Source organism: Salvelinus alpinus, chromosome 22 (assembly GCF_045679555.1).
Source record: "Salvelinus alpinus chromosome 22, SLU_Salpinus.1, whole genome shotgun sequence".
In the NCBI taxonomy this organism is placed as follows: Eukaryota; Metazoa; Chordata; class Actinopteri; order Salmoniformes; family Salmonidae; genus Salvelinus; species Salvelinus alpinus.
In genome coordinates this window covers 50,124,703-50,144,303 of record NC_092107.1, presented here as the reverse complement: position 1 = coordinate 50,144,303, position 19,601 = coordinate 50,124,703, and the positions used below count along the sequence as shown (strand labels likewise).

At 48.0% G+C, this 19,601-nt stretch overlaps 1 protein-coding gene across 2 annotated transcripts in view; it reads right to left on the bottom strand.

Annotated features, from left to right (window-relative positions):
* rasgrp4 (RAS guanyl releasing protein 4) overlaps positions 1-19,601 on the bottom strand; it is a 58,175-nt gene that overhangs the window by 33,068 nt on the left and 5,506 nt on the right. For both annotated transcript variants that reach the window (XM_071360239.1, XM_071360240.1), the window contains exons 2-5: positions 5,410-5,582; positions 2,236-2,341; positions 1,344-1,406; positions 430-549 (exon numbers count right to left, since the gene is read on the bottom strand). In XM_071360239.1, the coding sequence (XP_071216340.1) occupies positions 430-549; positions 1,344-1,406; positions 2,236-2,341; positions 5,410-5,582 (462 nt within the window). The remainder of the gene's footprint in view (positions 1-429; positions 550-1,343; positions 1,407-2,235; positions 2,342-5,409; positions 5,583-19,601) is intronic.

Here is a 19,601-nt window from a genome sequence, read left to right as displayed (position 1 = left end):
CTTTGTACCAGTAGACTCTGTTACCAGTCATAGAGCCCTTTGTAGCAGTAGACTCTGTTACCAGTCATAGAGCCCTTTGTACCAGTAGACTCTGTTACCAGTCATAGAGCCCTTTGTAGCAGTAGACTCTGTTACCAGTCATAGAGCCCTTTGACAGACAGCTGTCAGGAGAGACGAAGACCTTTGTCACCTACTCTACTTGTCACCTGGTCTCCTGGTGTGGTGACAGGCCTGCTAACAGCCCCTCACAATGGGCTGGAGCTAATAAATACCTACAGCACATCCATTCAGTCACACACACATACGAACACACACACACACACACACACACACACACACACACACACACACACACACACACACACACACACACACACACACACACACACACACACACACACACACACACACACACACAGTGTGACTCACAGGTAGGATGTGTCTATGATGTCCTGTGTCTCAGACCTGGCCAGGGTCCACAATTCTCCCATCATCTGCTCTAGTTGAGGGTCAGCCTCAAACACTGCTGGGAACCTGCTGATCCACTGTCTATAGGACAGAACACAGTTACTATAGTAACAACACAACAGTACATAGTCTCAAACACCGCTGGGAACCTGCTGATCCATTGTCTTTACAGCATGGAGAGTGAATCATAGATCTTATTAAATTACTATTTGTATTATTATTAGTTCTAATTCTAATTATATGCAGTGGACACTGCAGTCACTATATAGATATACAGAAGTTAGAGTGGCAGTACCAAGAACGCTACAATATTGTCTGTACACAAAAAATATCTCCTCCCAAACATAGATTCCTTGTGACCTAAGCTACAGGTCAGGATATCTAGGTAGAGGTCAGGATATATTGGTAGAGCTCAGGATATCTAGGTAGAGGTCAGGATATCTAGGTAGAGGTCAGGATATCTAGGTAGAGGTCAGGATATATAGGTAGAGGTCAGGATATCTAGGTAGAGGTCAGGATATCTAGGTAGAGGTCAGGATATCTAGGTAGAGGTCAGGATATCTAGCTCTAAAGCTAATTTAATGTTTTGTGATCAAATTGTACTGTAGAATAGTGACAAACACACACACACACACAGACACAAACACACACACACAAAACACATAGACAGACACACACACACACACACACACACACACACACACACACACACACACACACACACACACACACACACACACACACACACACACACACACACACACACACACACACACACACACACACACACACACACACACACACGCACGGACACACACACGGACACACACACGGACACACAGACACAAACAAACACAGATACACATCACACTGACCTGATAAGGTGGCAGACCTGTGGTCGTCTCAGTCCTCTCTTTTCCACTGGACAGTCCTTATAGGTTACACAGTCAAGGAAGAGCAGCCGAAAGAGATGGCTTCTAGACAGCATAATGTTACTGTACGCTGCACACAACCATATCAACTGACCAACGGAACAAATACATTTAAATCAATGGTTATGGATAGCAGCATCAGAGTCTGAAACCACAGCTCTCAAACAGCTCTGTGCCACTGAACACAGTCAATAGACACCCAGACAGCCCACCAGAACACTAATCAGCTTCTTCACTCGTTTCTATACAAGGAGGGGAGGAGGGAAGGAGGGGGGGGGGGGGGGGGGGGGTAAACCGAAGGTATTGGAAACAACAGGAGTAAACAAAGCAGGGTTTGTTTCCTGGTCAGAGGGATTATGGGACATGGGACTATGAGGTGCAGGGCACCGACAGGACTGACCATCCTAACCCCCTAGGCAGACCTGGGTTCAAATACTACCTGAACCTTTCAGATACAGGACTGACCATCCTAACCCCCTAGGCAGACCTGGGTTCAAATACTACCTGAACCTTTCAGATACAGGACTGACCATCCTAACCTCCTGGGAAGACCTGGGTTCAAACAGTACCTGAAACTATCAGATACAGGACTGACCATCCTAACCCCCTGGGACATCTTACCCCCAGACAGACCTGAAACTTTGAGATACTTTGAGCATTTGCTTTACCCTGCCTGGAGTGACCAATGGGTTGGTTTTGCAGTTATGGGACTATTCAATGTGTTTATTAAAGCCAGGCAAGCTCAATCAAGAATCGATAATGTATTTAAATAGTGTTTGAACCCATATGTGGCCCCGGGGTCAGGAAGCAGCAATGCATCGTGGGTAGAGGATATAGGGTGAGGAGTTTCTGGGCGAAGGTCTGTGAGGGAACAACCCAGCTGTGCATCATCAGAGTCATGTGAACTAGCTGAGACCCCCGCGAAAGCTTTCCATCCGAGTCTGAAACACAACCAATCAACACACAGGTCACAGGTTAGAACCAATCAACACACAGGTCACAGGTTAGAACCAATCAACACACAGGTCACAGGTTAGAACCAATCAACACACAGGTCACAGGTTAGAACCAATCAACACACAGGCCACAGGTTAGAACCAATCAACACACAGGTCACAGGTTAGAACCAATCAACACACAGGTCACAGGTTAGAACCAAGCAACACACAGGTTAGAACCAATCAACACACAGGTTAGAACCAATCAACACACAGGTCACAGGTTAGAAACAATCAACACACAGGTCAAAGGTTAGAACCAATCAACACACAGGTCAAAGGTTAGAACCAATCAACACACAGGTCAAAGGTTAGAACCAATCAACACACAGATAAGGGGTAAGAGGTCAGGGGTTGCAGTAAGATACAGCAGGAGCCAGAATAGAGGACAATTTAGAGTTCAAAGGTCATCAAAATCAAGTTTAGTATGATCAAAACATCATTGTATTTTTTTTTTCAAAACAAAACAAAACCGACATTTTAAGTCAGTATAGATCTGAATCCAGAGAAAGAAAGATAATTCACATGAGCACCACATTGCTTCTGAAATCAGATGTTCTGTACATGTTGAGCGCCTCTACAAAATGTACTTGAACGTTAATGCTTTACAATATTGTGCAGGGGTCAAATCTAATACTTAAAATACTAACAGTGCAAAGTAAGTTATCATAAGGTGACTGACTGCGTATGATACATTGTCACTGTTATGACAGTATTATGTAGCGCTATAGACAGAGAGAGTCAGAGAGAGACAGACAGACACAGACAGACAGACAGACAGACAGACAGACAGACAGAGACAAAGAGAGAACCCGAGAGAGACACACTGAGAGAGAGGGGGGGAGAGAGACAGGAGGGAGAAGGGGAGGGAGACAGGAGGGAGAAGGGGAGGGAGAAGGGGAGAGAGACAGGAGGGAGACAGGGAGGGAGAAGGGGAGAGAGACAGGAGAGAGACAGGAGGGAGACAGGAGGGAGAAGGGGAGGGAGAAGGGGAGGGAGACAGGGAGGGAGACAGGGAGGGAGAAGGGGAGAGAGACAGGAGGGAGAAGGGGAGGGAGACAGGAGAGAGACAGGAGGGAGGCAGGAGGGAGACAGGAGGGAGACGGGGAGGGAGAAGGGGAGAGAGACAGGAGAGAGACAGGAGGGAGGCAGGAGGGAAACAGGAGGGAGACGGGGAGGGAGAAGGGGAGAGAGACAGGAGGGAGACAGGGAGGGAGACAGGGAGGGAGAAGGTGAGAGAGACAGGAGGGAGAAGGGGAGGGAGACAGGAGGGAGACGGGGAGGGAGAAGGGGAGAGAGACAGGAGGGAGAAGGGGAGGGAGACAGGAGAGAGACAGGGAGGGAGACAGGGAGGGAGAAGGGGAGAGAGACAGGAGAGAGACAGGAGGGAGGCAGGAGGGTGACAGGAGGGAGAAGGGGAGGGAGACAGGAGAGAGACAGGGAGAGAGACAGGAGGGAGAAGGGGAGAGAGACAGGAGGGAGAAGGGGAGAGAGACAGGAGAGAGACAGGAGGGAGGCAGGAGGGAGACAGGAGGGAGAAGGGGAGGGAGACAGGAGGGAGACAGGAGGGAGAAGGGGAGGGAGACAGGAGGGAGGCAGGAGGGAGGCAGGATGGAGACAGGAGGGAGACGGGGAGGGAGAAGGGGAGAGAGACAGGAGGGAGACAGGGAGGGAGACAGGGAGGGAGAAGGGGAGAGAGACAGGAGGGAGAAGGGGAGGGAGACAGGAGGGAGAAGTGGAGAGAGACAGGAGGGAGAAGGGGAGGGAGAAGGGGAGAGAGACAGTAGAGAGACAGGAGGGAGACGGGGAGGGAGAAGGGGAGAGAGACAGGAGGGAGAAGGGGAGGGAGACAGGAGGGAGACAGGGAGGGAGAAGGGGAGAGAGACAGGAGGGAGAAGGGGAGAGAGACAGGAGAGAGACAGGAGGGAGGCAGGAGGGAGACAGGAGGGAGAAGGGGAGGGAGAACAGGAGGGAGACAGGGAGGGAGAAGGGGAGGGAGAAGGGGAGAGAGACAGGGAGGGAGACAGGGAAGGAGACAGGAGGGAGAAGGGGGGGGGGGAGAAGGGGAGGGAGAAGGGGAGAGAGACAGGGAGGGAGACAGGGAGGGAGACAGGGAGGGAGAAGGGGAGGGAGAAGGGGAGAGAGACAGAGAGGGAGACAGGGAGGGAGAAGGGGAGGGAGACAGGAGGGAGACAGGGAGGGAGATTTCAGTGTGTGATGTATCAGAGAGGTATTACATTTGTTGGGTAATGGGGTTAGAGAAAGTGGAAAGTACTACACTATATGTGGTCTACTTCAATAACTTCTACTTGGTAATATTTACTTTATATATTGTGTGTGTGTGTGTGCGTGCGAGCGAGAGAATAAGAGAGCGTTAGCACAAGCTGTGTGGACCTTTGCTCCAAACAAAGCTTGATTGTATGTGTGCCCTTTGTCTCACATGTCCACCCTCCCTCCTTCCGTGTCTCCCTCCTTCCGTGTCTCCCTCCCCCTTCTCCTCCCTGCCTTCCTCCCCCATCTTCCTCTCTGTCTCCCTTCTTGCCTCCCTCCCCATTCTACCTACCTGCATTCCAACCCCTTCTCCTCCCTGTCTCGTCTCTCTCTCTCTCTCTCTCTCTCTCTCTCTCTCTCTCTCTCTCTCTCTCTCTCTCTCTCTCTCTCTCTCTCTCTCTCTCTCTGTCTCTGTCTCTGTCTCTGTCTCTCTCTCTCTCTACGTCTCTCTCTTTGTCTCTGTCTCTCTCTCTCTGTCTCTCTCTCTCTGTCTGTCTGTCTCTCTCTCTCTGTCTCTCTCTGTCTCTCTCTGTCTCTCTCTACGTCTCTCTCTCTGTCTCTCTCTGTCTCTCTCTCTCTCTGTCTCTCTGAATCTGTCTCTGTCTCTCTGTCTTTCTCTCTCTGTCTCTCTCCCTCTCTCGTTGTCTCTCTCTGTCTCTCTGTCTCTCTCTCTCTGTCTCTCTCCCTCTCTCGTTGTCTCTCTCTGTCTCTCTGAATCTGTCTCTCTGTGTGTGTCTCACCGAAGCAGTGCAGGCATCGCAGGATGAGCTCGTCTAGGCTAGCAGAACGTGTCAGGGGACTGGGGACAGGGTTCTGCAGCACTCTACTGATCTCCGGGAAGCTAGGGCAGGTCATCCTCCTCTGAACCGTTCTCCTGCTTCTCACACCTCCGGGGCTGTCCACACGAGACTTTCTATAGAGGGAGGTGGGCAGAGAGAGAGGAAGATATGAGGAGACAGAGAGAGGGAGGTGAGAGAGAGATAGGGAGTGAGTGACAGAATGAGAGGGAGGGAGAGAGAAAGGGAGAGAGACACTGAAACACAGTCACATTGCAGATGACGTACTATAACAAGGCCCATAGCCTGTTTGTCTGCATCATTTAGTGTTATGAAACCATACTGTTGTTTAAACACACACACACACACACACACACCACACAAACACAAAACAATACCTTTGTTTCAAACATACACACTGATGATATGAAGGTCAGTAAGTGTGTGACAGTGTGGTGGTGGGTGTGTGTGTGTGAGTGAGTGTGGGTGTGTGTGTGTGGGTGGGTGGGTGGGTGGGTGGGTGGGTGTGAGTGTGTGTGAGTGGGTGTGTGTGTGGGTGGGTGGGTGTGTGCGGGTGTGCGTATGTGTGTATGCGTGTGTGTGAGTTGCGGCGTTTGTTTTTATGTGTGTGAGTGTGAGTGTGTGTGTGTGTGTGTGTGTGTGTGTGTGTGTGTGTGTGTGTGTGTGTGTGTGTGTGTGTGTGTGTGTGTGTGTGTGTGTGCGTGTGTGCGTGTGTGCGCGTGTGTGGGTGTGTGCGCGTGTGTGTGTGTGACAGTGTGGTGGTGGTAGTGTGTGTGACATTGTGGTAGTGTGTGTCTAAAGAGGTTACCAGTCTAACCAGGTTACCAGCCTAACCAGGTCACCAGTCTAACCAGGTTACCAGTCTAACCAGGTTACCAGCCTAACCAGGTTACCAGCCTAACCAGGTTACCAGCCTAACCAGGTTACCAGTCTAACCAGGTTACCAGCCTAACCAGGTTACCAGCCTAACCAGGTCACCAGTCTAACCAGGTTACCAGCCTAACCAGGTTACCAGCCTAACCAGGTTGTGTGTACGTGTGAATAGGGTTACATACACCACATTGTCAAAAGTATGTGGACACCTGCTCGTCGAATATCTCATTCCAAAATCATGGGCATTAATATGGAGTTGGTCCCCCTTTTGCTGCTATAACAGCCTCCACTCTTCTGGGAAGGCTTTCCACTAGATGTTGGAACATTGCTGCTATAACAGCCTCCTCTCTTCTGGGAAGGCTTTCCACTAGATGTTGGAACATTGCTGCTATAACAGCCTCCACTCTTCTGGGAAGGCTTTCCACTAGATGTTGGAACATTGCTGCTATAACAGCCTCCACTCTTCTGGGAAGGCTTTCCACTAGATGTTGGAACATTGCTGCTATAACAGCCTCCACTCTTCTGGGAAGGCTTTCCACTAGATGTTGGAACATTGCTGCTATAACAGCCTCCACTCTTCTGGGAAGGCTTTCCACTAGATGTTGGAACATTGCTGCTATAACAGCCTCCACTCTTCTGGGAAGGCTTTCCACTAGATGTTGGAACATTGCTGCTATAACAGCCTCCACTCTTCTGGGAAGGCTTTCCACTAGATGTTGGAACATTGCTGCTATAACAGCCTCCACTCTTCTGGGAAGGCTTTCCACTAGATGTTGGAACATTGCTGCTATAACAGCCTCCACTCTTCTGGGAAGGCTTTCCACTAGATGTTGGAACATTGCTGCTATAACAGCCTCCACTCTTCTGGGAAGGCTTTCCACTAGATGTTGGAACATTGCTGCTATAACAGCCTCCACTCTTCTGGGAAGGCTTTCCACTAGATGTTGGAACATTGCTGCTATAACAGCCTCCACGCTTCTGGGAAGGCTTTCCACTAGATGTTGGAACATTACTGCGGGGACTTGCTTCCATTCAGCCACAAGAGCATTAGTGAGGTCAGGCACTGATGTTGGGCGATTAGTCCTGGCTCACAGTCGGCGTTCCAATTCATCCCAAAGGTGTTCGATGGGGTTGAGGTCAAGACTCTGTGCAGGCCAGTCAAGTTCTTCCTTGACTCGACAAACCACCAATCTCGACAAACCATTTCTGTATGGGCCTCGCTTTGTGCACGGGGGCATTATCATGCTGAAACAGGAAACTGTTGCAACAAAAATTTGGAAGCACAGAATCATCTAGAATGTCATTGTATGTTGTAGCGTTAAGATTTCCCTTCACTGGAACTAAGGGGCCCGAACCATAAAAAACAGCTCCATACCATTATTCCTCCTCCACCAAACTTTACAGTTGGCACTATACATTGGGGCAGGTAGCGTTCTCCTGGCATCTGCCAAACCCAGATTTGTCCGTCAGGCTGCCAGATGGTGAAGCGTGATTCATCACTACAGAGAACGCGTTTCCACTTCTCCAGAGTCCAATGGGGGCGAGCTTTACACCGATCCAGTCGAAGCTTAGCATTGCACATGGTGATCTTAGGCTTGTGTGCGGCTGCTCGGCCATGGAAACACATTTCATGAAGCTCCCGATGAACAGTTATTGTGCTGACGTTGCTTCCAGAGGCAGTTTGGAACTCGGTAGTGAGTGTTGCAACCGAGGACAGACCATTTTTACACGCTTCAGCACTCAGCGGTCCCGTTCTGTGAGCTTGTGTGGCCTACCACTTCGTGGCTGAGCCGTTGTTGCTCCTAGACGTTTTCACTCCACAATAACAGCACTTACACTTGACCGAGGCAGCTCTAGCAGGGCAGAAATTTGACCAACTGACTTGTTGGAAAGGTGGAATCCTAAGACGGTGCCACGTTGAAAGTCACTGAGCTCAACAGTACAGGCCATTCTACTGCCAATGTTTGTCTATGGAGATTGCATGGCTGTGTGCTCGATTTCGTGGCTGAAACAGCTGAATCCACTAATGTGAAGGGGTGTCCACATACTTTTGTCCATGTAGTGTACCGTACATGCATGACTTCGTATTATAGGATTTAATTGCAATACGTATTGTCTATACTGACCAGTTAGATCACACTTTAAACAAAATGCTTTAGAGACGTGAGATGCAACCGCCAATCCTGGCCTGGAGGGTGTTCTAAACCGGGGCAACAGTCATGTAACACGTACTGAACACACCTGGCACGTACTGAACACACCTGGCACGTACTGAACACACCTGGCACGTACTGAACACATCTGGCACGTACTGAATACACCTGGCACGTACTGAACACACCTGGCACGTACTGAACACACCTGTCACGTACTGAACACACCTGGCACGTACTGAACACACATGGCACGTACTGAACACACCTGGCACGTACTGAACACACCTGGCACGTACTGAACACACCTGGCACGTACTGAACACACCTGTCACGTACTGAACACACCTGGCACGTACTGAACACACCTGGCACGTACTGAACACACATGGCACGTACTGAACACACCTGGCACGTACTGAACACACCTGGCACGTACTGAACACACCTGGCACGTACTGAACACACCTGGCACGTACTGAACACACCTGGCACGTACTGAACACACCTGGCGCGTACTGAACACACCTGGCGCGTACTGAATACACCTGGCACGTACTGAACACACCTGGCGCGTACTGAACACACCTGGCGCGTACTGAACACACCTGGCACGTACTGAACACACCTGTCACGTACTGAACACACCCGGCACGTACTGAACACACCTGGCACGTACTGAATACACTTGGCATGTACTGAACACACCTGGCACGTACTGAACACACCTGGCACGTACTGAACACACATGGCACGTACTGAACACACCTGGCACGTACTGAATACACCTGGCACGTACTGAACACACCTGGCACGTACTGGAGACACCTGGCACGTACTGAACACACCTGGCACGTACTGAACACACCTGGCACGTACTGAATACACCTGGCACGTACTGAACACACCTGGCACGTACTGAACACACCTGTCACGTACTGAACGCACCTGTCGCGTACTGAACGCACCTGTCACGTACTGAACACACCTGGCACGTACTGAACACACCTGGCACGTACTGAACACACCGGTCACGTACTGAACACACCTGTCGCGTACTGAACACACCTGGCACGTACTGAACACACCTGGCACGTACTGGAGACACCTGGCACGTACTGAACACACCTGGCACGTACTGAACACACCTGGCACGTACTGAATACACCTGGCACGTACTGAACACACCTGGCACGTACTGAACACACCTGTCACGTACTGAACGCACCTGTCGCGTACTGAACGCACCTGTCACGTACTGAACACACCTGGCACGTACTGAACACACCTGGCACGTACTGAACACACCTGGCACGTACTGAACACACCTGGCACGTTCTGAACACACCTGTCACGTACTGAACACACCTGGCACGTACTGAACACACCTGTCACGTACTGAACACACCGGTCACGTACTGAACACACCTGTCGCGTACTGAACACACCTGTCACGTTCTGAACACACCTGTCGTGTACTGAACACACCTGTCACGTACTGAACACACCTGACACGTACTGAACACACCTGTCGTGTACTGAACACACCTGTCACGTACTGAACACACCTGACACGTACTGAACACACCTGTCGTGTACTGAACACACCTGACACGTACTGAACACACCTGACACGTACTGAACACACCTGTCACGTACTGAACACACCTGTCACGTACTGAACACACCGTCTTCATTTACCTGGTCAGGTGACTGAGAGAACGTGTTATTGTCGTAGCTCAGCATGAAACACGCTGTAGGGCTCATTAGACAGGTACACCACCTGCCCTGTCCTCCAGTCTAGAATACACTGACTACATTGTTGCTTTCAGTTGTAGTTTGTTTAACGTGAAACCACATGAGATGTCTATCTGTGTGTGTTTGACACACAGGCACGTACATCTGATAGATCTAACTATCTGATTCATCTAGTCTACATTAGAGATCTAACTATCTGATTCATCTACTCTACATTAGAGATCTAACTATCTGATTCATCTACTCTACATTAGAGATCTAACTATCTGATTCATCTAGTCTACATTAGAGATCTAACTATCTGATTCATCTAGTCTACATTAGAGATCTAACTATCTGATTCATCTAGTCTACATTAGAGATCTAACTATCTGATTCATCTAGTCTACATTAGAGATGATCAGGTGATATATCTAACTAGCTGGTTAATCTAGCCTACACGATCAGCTAACAGCCACCCATGTAGTGGGAGTCTCTCAGCCTCCAGTATTTATGCTGCAGTAGTTTATGTGTCGGGGGGCTAGGGTTAGTCTGTTATATCTGGAGTATTTCTCCTGTCTTATCCGGTGTCCTGTCTGAATTTAAGTATGCTCGCTCTAATTATCTCTCTCTCTTTTTCTCTCTCTCTCTCTTTCTCTCTTTCTTTCTTTCTCTTGGAGGACCTGAGCCCTAGGACCATGCCTCAGAACTACCTGGCCTGATGACTCCCCAGTCCACCTGGCCATGCTGCTGCTCCAGTTTCAACTGTTCTGCCTGCGGCTATGGAACCCTGACCTGTTCACCGGACGTGCTACCTGTCCCAGACCTGCTGTTTTCAACTCTCTAGAGACAGGCAGGAGCGGTAGAGATACTCTGAATGATCGGCTATGAAAAGCCAACTGACATTTACTCCTGAGGTGCTGGCCTGTTGCACCCTCGACAACCACTGTAACTATTATTATTTGACCCTGCTGGTCATCTATGAACATTTGAACATCTTGGCCATGTTCTGTTATAATCTCCACCCGGCACAGCCAGAAGAGGACTGGCCACCCCTCATAGCCTGGTTCCTCTCTAGGTTTCTTCCTAGGTTTTGGCCTTTCTAGGGAGTTTTTCCTAGCCACCGTGCTTCTACACCTGCATTGCTTGCTGTTTGGGGTTTTAGGCTGGGTTTCTGTACAGCACTTTGTGACATCAGCTAATGTAAGAAGGGCTTTATAAATACATTTGATTGATTGAATGTTAGCTTGCTTAGCCTACAATGTGTATTAATGTTTGTATCTGTATTTAACTAGGCAAGTCAGTTAAGAACAAATTCTTATTTACGGTGACGGCCTACCCCGGACAACACTGGGCCAATTGTGCGCCGCCCTATGGGACTCCCAATCACGGCCGGTTGTGATACAGCCTGGATTCGAACCAGGGACTGTAGTGACGCCTCTTGCACTGAGACCGCTGCGCCACTCGGGGGATAAACGTAGTGGGAATGTTAGCTTGCAATGTTTTTACTCTGAGCACACCAAAAGTCTGTGCCCAGCCCTGTTGATATTTTACCAGGTAAGTTGACTGAGAACACATTCTCATTTACAGCAACGACCTGGGGAATAGTTACAGGGGAGAGGAAGGGGGATGAATGAGCCAATTGGAAGCTGGGGATGATTAGGTGACCATGATGGTATGAGGGGCAGATTGTGAATTTAGCCAGGACACCAGGGTTAACACCTCTACTCTTACGATAAGTGCCAAGGGATCTTTAGTGACCTCAGAGAGTCAGGACACCCGTTTAACGTCCCATCCGAAAGACGGCACCCTACACAGGGCAATGTCCCCAATCACTGCCCTGGGGTATTGGGATATTTTTTTTTAGACCAGAGTAAAGAGTGCCTCCTACTGGCCCTCCAACACCACTTCCAGCAGCATCTGGTCTCCCATCCAGGGACTGACCAGGACAAACCCTGCTTAGCTTCAGAAGCAAGACAGTAGTGGGATGCAGGTTGGTATTTACATAGTGAGCACCTGCCCCACCAAAGGTCTGTGCCCGGCCCTGTTGACACATAGTGAAACAGAGTAAGATAGAAGTAAGCCAGTGTTGATATGTTAAGTGCTCTCTATCTATCCTCTCTATCTATCCTCTGTCTATCCTATCTATCTATCCTCTCTATCTATCCTCTCTACCTATCCTCTCTATCTATCCTCTCTATCTATCCTCTCTATCTATCCTCTCTATCTATCCTCTCTATCTATCCTCTCTATCTATCCTCTCTATATATCCTCTCTATCTATCCTCTCTACCTATCCTCTCTATCTATCCTCTCTATCTATCCTCTCTATCTATCCTCTCTATCTATCCTCTCTATCTATCCTCTCTATATATCCTCTCTACCTATCCTCTCTATCTATCCTCTCTATCTATCCTCTCTATCTATCCTCTCTATCTATCCTCTCTATCTATCCTCTCTATCTATCCTCTCTATCTATCCTCTCTATCTATCCTCTCTATCTATCCTCTCTATATATCCTCTCTATCTATCCTCTCTATCTATCCTCTCTATCTATCCTCTCTATCTATCCTCTCTATATATCCTCTCTACCTATCCTCTCTATCTATCCTCTCTATCTATCCTCTCTATCTATCCTCTCTATCTATCCTCTCTATCTATCCTCTCTATCTATCCTCTCTATCTATCCTCTCTGTCCATTCTATCTATTCTCTCTGTCCATTCTCTCTATCTATTCTCGTTATATATTCTCGCTATATATTCTCTCTATCCATTCTCGTTATATATTCTCGCTAAATATTCGCACTATATATTCTCTCTAATGTTCTCTCTAACCGACTGGGAGGTTTATACCCCACTGGTTTGAAACTGAAACTGGGGCCGGTGTTCAGTCAATGATAGGCAGATAGTGAGTTTTCACATTGATCTGCCCAGCAGTGTACCAGGATAGAGGGGGTTTTCACATTAATCTGCCCAGCAGTATACCAGGATAGAGAGAGTTTTCACATTAATCTGCCCAGCAGTGTACCAGGATAGAGAGAGTTTTCACATTAATCTGCCCAGCAGTGTACCAGGATAGAGAGAGTTTTCACATTAATCTGCCCAGCAGTGTACCAGGATAGAGAGAGTTTTCACATTAATCTGCCCAGCAGTGTACCAGGATAGAGGGAGTTTTCACATTAATCTGCCCAGCAGTGTACCAGGATAGAGAGAGTTTTCACATTAATCTGCCCAGCAGTGTACCAGGATAGAGAGAGTTTTCACATTAATCTGCCCAGCAGTGTACCAGGATAGAGAGAGTTTTCACATTAATCTGCCCAGCAGTGTACCAGGATAGAGGGAGTTTTCACATTAATCTGCCCAGCAGTGTACCAGGATAGAGAGAGTTTTCGCATTGATCTGCCCAGCAGTGTACCAGGATAGAGAGAGTTTTCACATTGATCTGCCCAGCAGTGTACCAGGATAGAGAGAGTTTTCACATTAATCTGCCCAGCAGTGTACCAGGATAGAGAGAGTTTTCACATTAATCTGCCCAGCAGTGTACCAGGATAGAGAGAGTTTTCACATTGATCTGCCCAGCAGTGTACCAGGATAGAGAGAGTTTTCACATTGATCTGCCCAGCAGTGTACCCGGGTGGAGGGAGTTTTCACATTGATCTACCCAGCAGTGTAGCAGGATAGAGAGAGTTTTCACATTAATCTGCCCAGCAGTATACCCGGATAGAGGGAGTTGACACCTGATTTAGACCCTTCAACCATTCACGTCAGCTGTGACGTCAGACCTGGCTGAGCTAAAAACAATCCCGTTTTGATTTGACCGTTTATAAATCAGGGCCCGTATTTCTTCAAGCGTCTCAGAGTAAAACCTTGTTTTTAAGGTGCTGAGAATAGAGAACAGTGAAGAGTTACCAGCAGGTGTCTGTATAATAGAAAAGGGTAGTCAGTGGATCCTTGATATTTTTTTTAGGAGTTTAAAAGTTGTAAACAGATGATTTGACGTGTTGTTAACTTTGTGTTCAATGGAAAATGAAAGACGTTTCAAAACGTTGTATGAAACATTATGTTTTATAAATGTCTTCTGTGTCAAAACTATATAGAGTTGTTAAATGGGACTGACGAGAGTGTTTAAGTAACGCTAATATAACAACTCTTGCTTTTAACAACTACCAGAATGGGTTCAAATTAAAGGGTTGGCAAAGTATTCGTGCCAAAACGTTTTACCATTGCGACATTTTGATGTACAGTCAGAGTCACCGTTGTTGCCTTGAAGCGTGCCATAGAGTTCACAGCTGGCGATGCCTCATCGTGATTGGTTATTTCCCCTCAAAATCCATTGCAACATATCAATGTACGTCATGACTATCATTCCTCGAACTGTCATGAATACCAGCTGAGATCAACACCTCTGGAAACACGGACCAGAAAATCCACTATGAGCAATTGATTGAATAGCGGCCAAAGAACACTGGTGTAACTATCACAACTAGTAGTACGAGTCTAACGGACATGCGAGGTCACAGTGTGAGGTGGCTTTGAGACTGTCACAGTGTGCTATCATAAGAGCTGCTCTTAGTAACAGTGTGTGTGTGAGTGTGTGTGTGTGTGTGTGTGTGTTGTGTGTGTGTGTGTTGTGTGTGTGTGGCCAAATGGCAGCAGTCACGACATTAACAGGAAACTGAGTGACTTCACAGAAGTGATGAAATTCCCTGAATGACCATTCGCTTCCTCTCTCTCTGTCTCTGTCTCTCTCTCTCTGTCTCATCCTCCATCTCTCTCTCTCTGTCTCTCTTTGTCTCTCTCCTCTCTCTCTCTCTCTCTCTCAATTCAATTCAATTCAAGGGGCTTTATTGGCATGGGAAACATGTGTTAACATTGCCAAAGCAAGTGAGGTAGATATTATACAAAAGTGAAATAAACAATACAAATTAACAGTAAACATTACACATACAGAAGTTTCAAAACAATAAAGACATTACAAATGTTATATTATATATATACAGTGTTGTAACAATGTACAAATGGTTAAAGCACACAAGTTAAAATAAATAAGCATAAATATAGGTTGTATTTACAATGGTGTTTGTTCTTCACTGGTTGCCCTTTTCTTGTGGCAACAGGTCACAAATCTTGCTGCTGTGATGGCACACTGTGGAATTTCTCCCAGTAGATATGGGAGTTTATCAAAATTGGATTTGTTTTCAAATTCTTTGTGGATCTGTGTAATCTGAGGGAAATATGTCTCTCTAATATGGTCATACATTGGGCAGGAGGTTAGGAAGTGCAGCTCAGTTTCCACCTCATTTTGTGGGCAGTGTGCACATAGCCTGTCTTCTCTTGAGAGCCAGGTCTGCCTACGGCGGCCTTTCTCAATAGCAAGGCTATGCTCACTGAGTCTGTACATAGTCAAAGCTTTCCTTAAGTTTGGGTCAGTCTCTCTCTGTCTCACCCTCCATCTCTCCCTCTCTCTCGCTCTCTCTCTTTGTCTCTCTCTCTCTGTCTCTCTATCTGTCTCTGTCTCTCTCTGTCTCTGTCTCTCTCTCACCCTCCATCTCTCTCTCTCTCTGTCTCTCTCTCTCCTCCCTCTCTCTGTCTCTGTCTCTCTGTCTCACCCTCTATCTCTCTTTCCCTCTCTCTCCCTTTGTCTCTCTCCTCTCTCTCTGTCTCTCTCTCTCTGTCTCTCTCTTCCCCCTCTCTCTCTTTCTCTCCCCCCTCTCTCTCTTTCTCTCCTCCTCCCTCTCTATCTCTCTCAGTACAACATTTTCATTTGAACAGGTACCTGAACTCTTACATCCATTCAAGATTAACTTAACAATACACACACACACACACACACACACACACACACACACACACACACACACACACACACACACACACACACACACACACACACACACACACACACACACACACACACACACACACACACACACACACACACACACACACACACACACACACTGAAGGAAACACAAACACACCAATACACACACAGAAATATAGATGCTGTCACAGCGTCTCCATCTATAGACAAACAAAGCAGTGTGTTCCCAGAAACACATCTATACATAGTTCTGCATAATATGGGACAGTCCAATGTACACAAAGACACACACACGTCAGCGTGTCAGTAGGGTTGGTGTGTGCGTCAGACCTGGATTCAAATAGTATTTCAAATTACCTCAATTACATTCAAAGTAAGTATTCAGATATATTTATATTTGAAAAGACAATTTAATATTTTTATGTATTTAGATATACACTTGGAAAGTATTTGAAAAATTAAAATACACTCCCACACATTCCATTGTTTATACCAATTACTCAGGTGTGTGTGTGTGTGTATGTGTGTGTGTGAGTGTGTGTGTGTATGTGTGTGTGTGAGTGTGTGTGTGTGTTTGTGTTCCATCCAAATCCAATTGGCCCGTGTCTGCTCTTTGCTGTCTAGCTAGACATTTGCATCTTACTGACCCTCCAATGAGACTACTAGTGATAGAAAAACAATAGTCCCTTTATCTCTCTCTACAAACTGCTACCGGGGAAAGCTATTTACCAGTTCTAAGGAACTGTCCTTGCCTATGTGACATCACACATCTAGTGTTGCAAATCTGGTTTTGAACATTCCCAGAGGCAGCGGGAAATAAGAAGGAAATCTTGAATCCTCAAACCTGAATTTCTGGAAAACCAGGGAATTTTGTGAAACGGATAAAGCGGAATTTGTCCAATAAAAGCTCTCATTTTCTGTTGCAAAACGTTTTCCCTTTGAAACTGTTTGCTACGGTTTGAAATAATGACTACACCCCAGCTGACCACTGGTCTGCTTTAGGTGGGTAGTATGGTAGGGCCTGCTGCCGAATACTGGTCTGATGTAGGTGGGTAGTATGGTAGAGCCTGCTGCCGAATACTGGTCTGCTTTAGGTGGGTAGTATGGTAGGGCCTGCTGCCGAATACTGGTCTGCTTTAGGTGGGTAGTATGGTAGGGCCTGCTGCCGAATACTGGTCTGCTTTAGGTGGGTAGTATGGTAGGGCTTGCTGCCAAATACTGGTCTGCTTTAGGTGGGTAGTATGGTAGGACCTGCTGCCGAATACTGGTCTGCTTTAGGTGGGTGGTATGGTAGGGCCTGCTGCCGAATACTGGTCTGATGTAGGTGGGTAGTATGGTAGGGCCTGCTGCCGAATACTGGTCTGATGTAGGTGGGTGGTATGGTAGGGCCTGCTGCCGAATACTGGTCTGCTTTAGGTGGGTGGTATGGTAGGGCCTGGTGCCGAATACTGGTCTGATGTAGGTGGGTAGTATGGTAGGGCCTGCTGCCGAATACTGGTCTGCTTTAGGTGGGTAGTATGGTAGGGCCTGCTGCCGAATACTGGTCTGATGTAGGTGGGTGGTATGGTAGGGCCTGCTGCAGAATACTGGTCTGCTTTAGGTGGGTAGTATGGTAGGGCCTGCTGCCGAATACTGGTCTGATGTAGGTGGGTGGTATGGTAGGGCCTGCTGCCGAATACTGGTCTGCTTTAGGTGGGTAGTAAGGTAGGGCCTGCTGCCGAATACTGGTCTGCTTTAGGTGGGTAGTATGGTAGGGCCTGCTGCCGAATACTGGTCTGCTTTAGGTGGGTAGTATGGTAGGGCCTGCTGCCGAATACTGGTCTGCTTTAGGTGGGTAGTATGGTAGGGCCTGCTGCCTAATACTGGTCTGATGTAGGTGGGTGGTATGGTAGGGCCTGCTGCCGAATACTGGTCTGATGTAGGTGGGTAGTATGGTAGGGCCTGCTCCCGAATACTGGTCTGCTTTAGGTGGGTAGTATGGTAGGGCCTGCTGCCGAATACTGGTCTGCTTTAGGTGGGTAGTATGGTAGGGCCTGCTGCCGAATACTGGTCTGATGTAGGTGGGTAGTAAGGTAGGGCCTGCTGCCGAATACTGGTCTGCTTTAGGTGGGTAGTATGGTAGGGCCTGCTGCCGAATACTGGTCTGCTTTAGGTGGGTAGTATGGTAGGGCCTGCTGCCGAATACTGGTCTGCTTTAGGTGGGTGGTATGGTAGGGCCTGCTGCCGAATACTGGTCTGCTTTAGGTGGGTGGTATGGTAGGGCCTGCTGCCGAATACTGGTCTGATGTAGGTGGGTGGTATGGTAGGGCCTGCTGCCGAATACTGGTCTGCTTTAGGTGGGTGGTATGGTAGGGCCTGCTGCCGAATACTGGTCTGCTTTAGGTGGGTGGTATGGTAGGGCCTGCTGCCGAATACTGGTCTGATGTAGGTGGGTGGTATGGTAGGGCCTGCTGCCGAATACTGGTCTGCTTTAGGTGGGTGGTATGGTAGGGCCTGCTGCCGAATACTGGTCTGCTTTAGGTGGGTAGTATGGTAGGGCCTGCTGCCGAATACTGGTCTGCTTTAGGTGGGTAGTATGGTAGGGCCTGCTGCCGAATACTGGTCTGCTTTAGGTGGGTAGTATGGTAGGGCCTGCTGCCGAATACTGGTCTGCTTTAGGTGGGTAGTATGGTAGGGCCTGCTGCCGAATACTGGTCTGATGTAGGTGGGTGGTATGGTAGGGTCTGCTAGATGGCTCTGGTTGGCTTGGCTACTAGATGTAGATGGGTCTGGTTGGCTGGGCTACTAGAGGTAGATGGCTCTGGTTGGCTGGGCTACTAGAGGTAGATGGCTCTGGTTGGCTGGGCTACTAGAGGTAGATGGGTCTGGTTGGCTGGGCTACTTTGTTCTCTCCTTCTATCTCTCTATTTATCTTTGTTATTTCTTTTTATCTCTCTTTGTATCTCTTTTTCTATCTCTCTTTCCCTCTTATCACTTTATATCTAGACTTTGAATGATGAATTGAAATGGAATGGACTTCTTGATAACTACAAAAGGACAAAAGCAGCAGGTAATAATGTGAGTGAACGAGAAGGTAAATGACCCAACTCATGTTATTCACAGAGTTCAAAATTTATTCAACCAGTTGAATTAACCTGTTGTACAGGTTAGCATGCCAACAACTGTTTGTCACAACTCCTCCAGTCCACCTTAACAGTCTGATACAGATCACGTCCTCCCTGACCACCTTAACACCTCACCAAACCTCACAGTTAAACTCCTCCAGTCCACCTTAACAGGCTTATACAGATCACATGGTTCCCTGACCACCTTAACCCCCTCACCAACCCTCACAGTTAAACTCCTCCAGTCCACCTTAACAGTCTGATACAGATCACGTCCTCCCTGACCACCTTAACACCTCACCAAACCTCACAGTTAAACTCCTCCAGTCCACCTTAACAGGCTTATACAGATCACATGGTTCCCTGACCACCTTAACCCCCTCACCAACCCTCACAGTTAAACTCCTCCAGTCCACCTTAACAGGCTGATACAGATCACACCCTC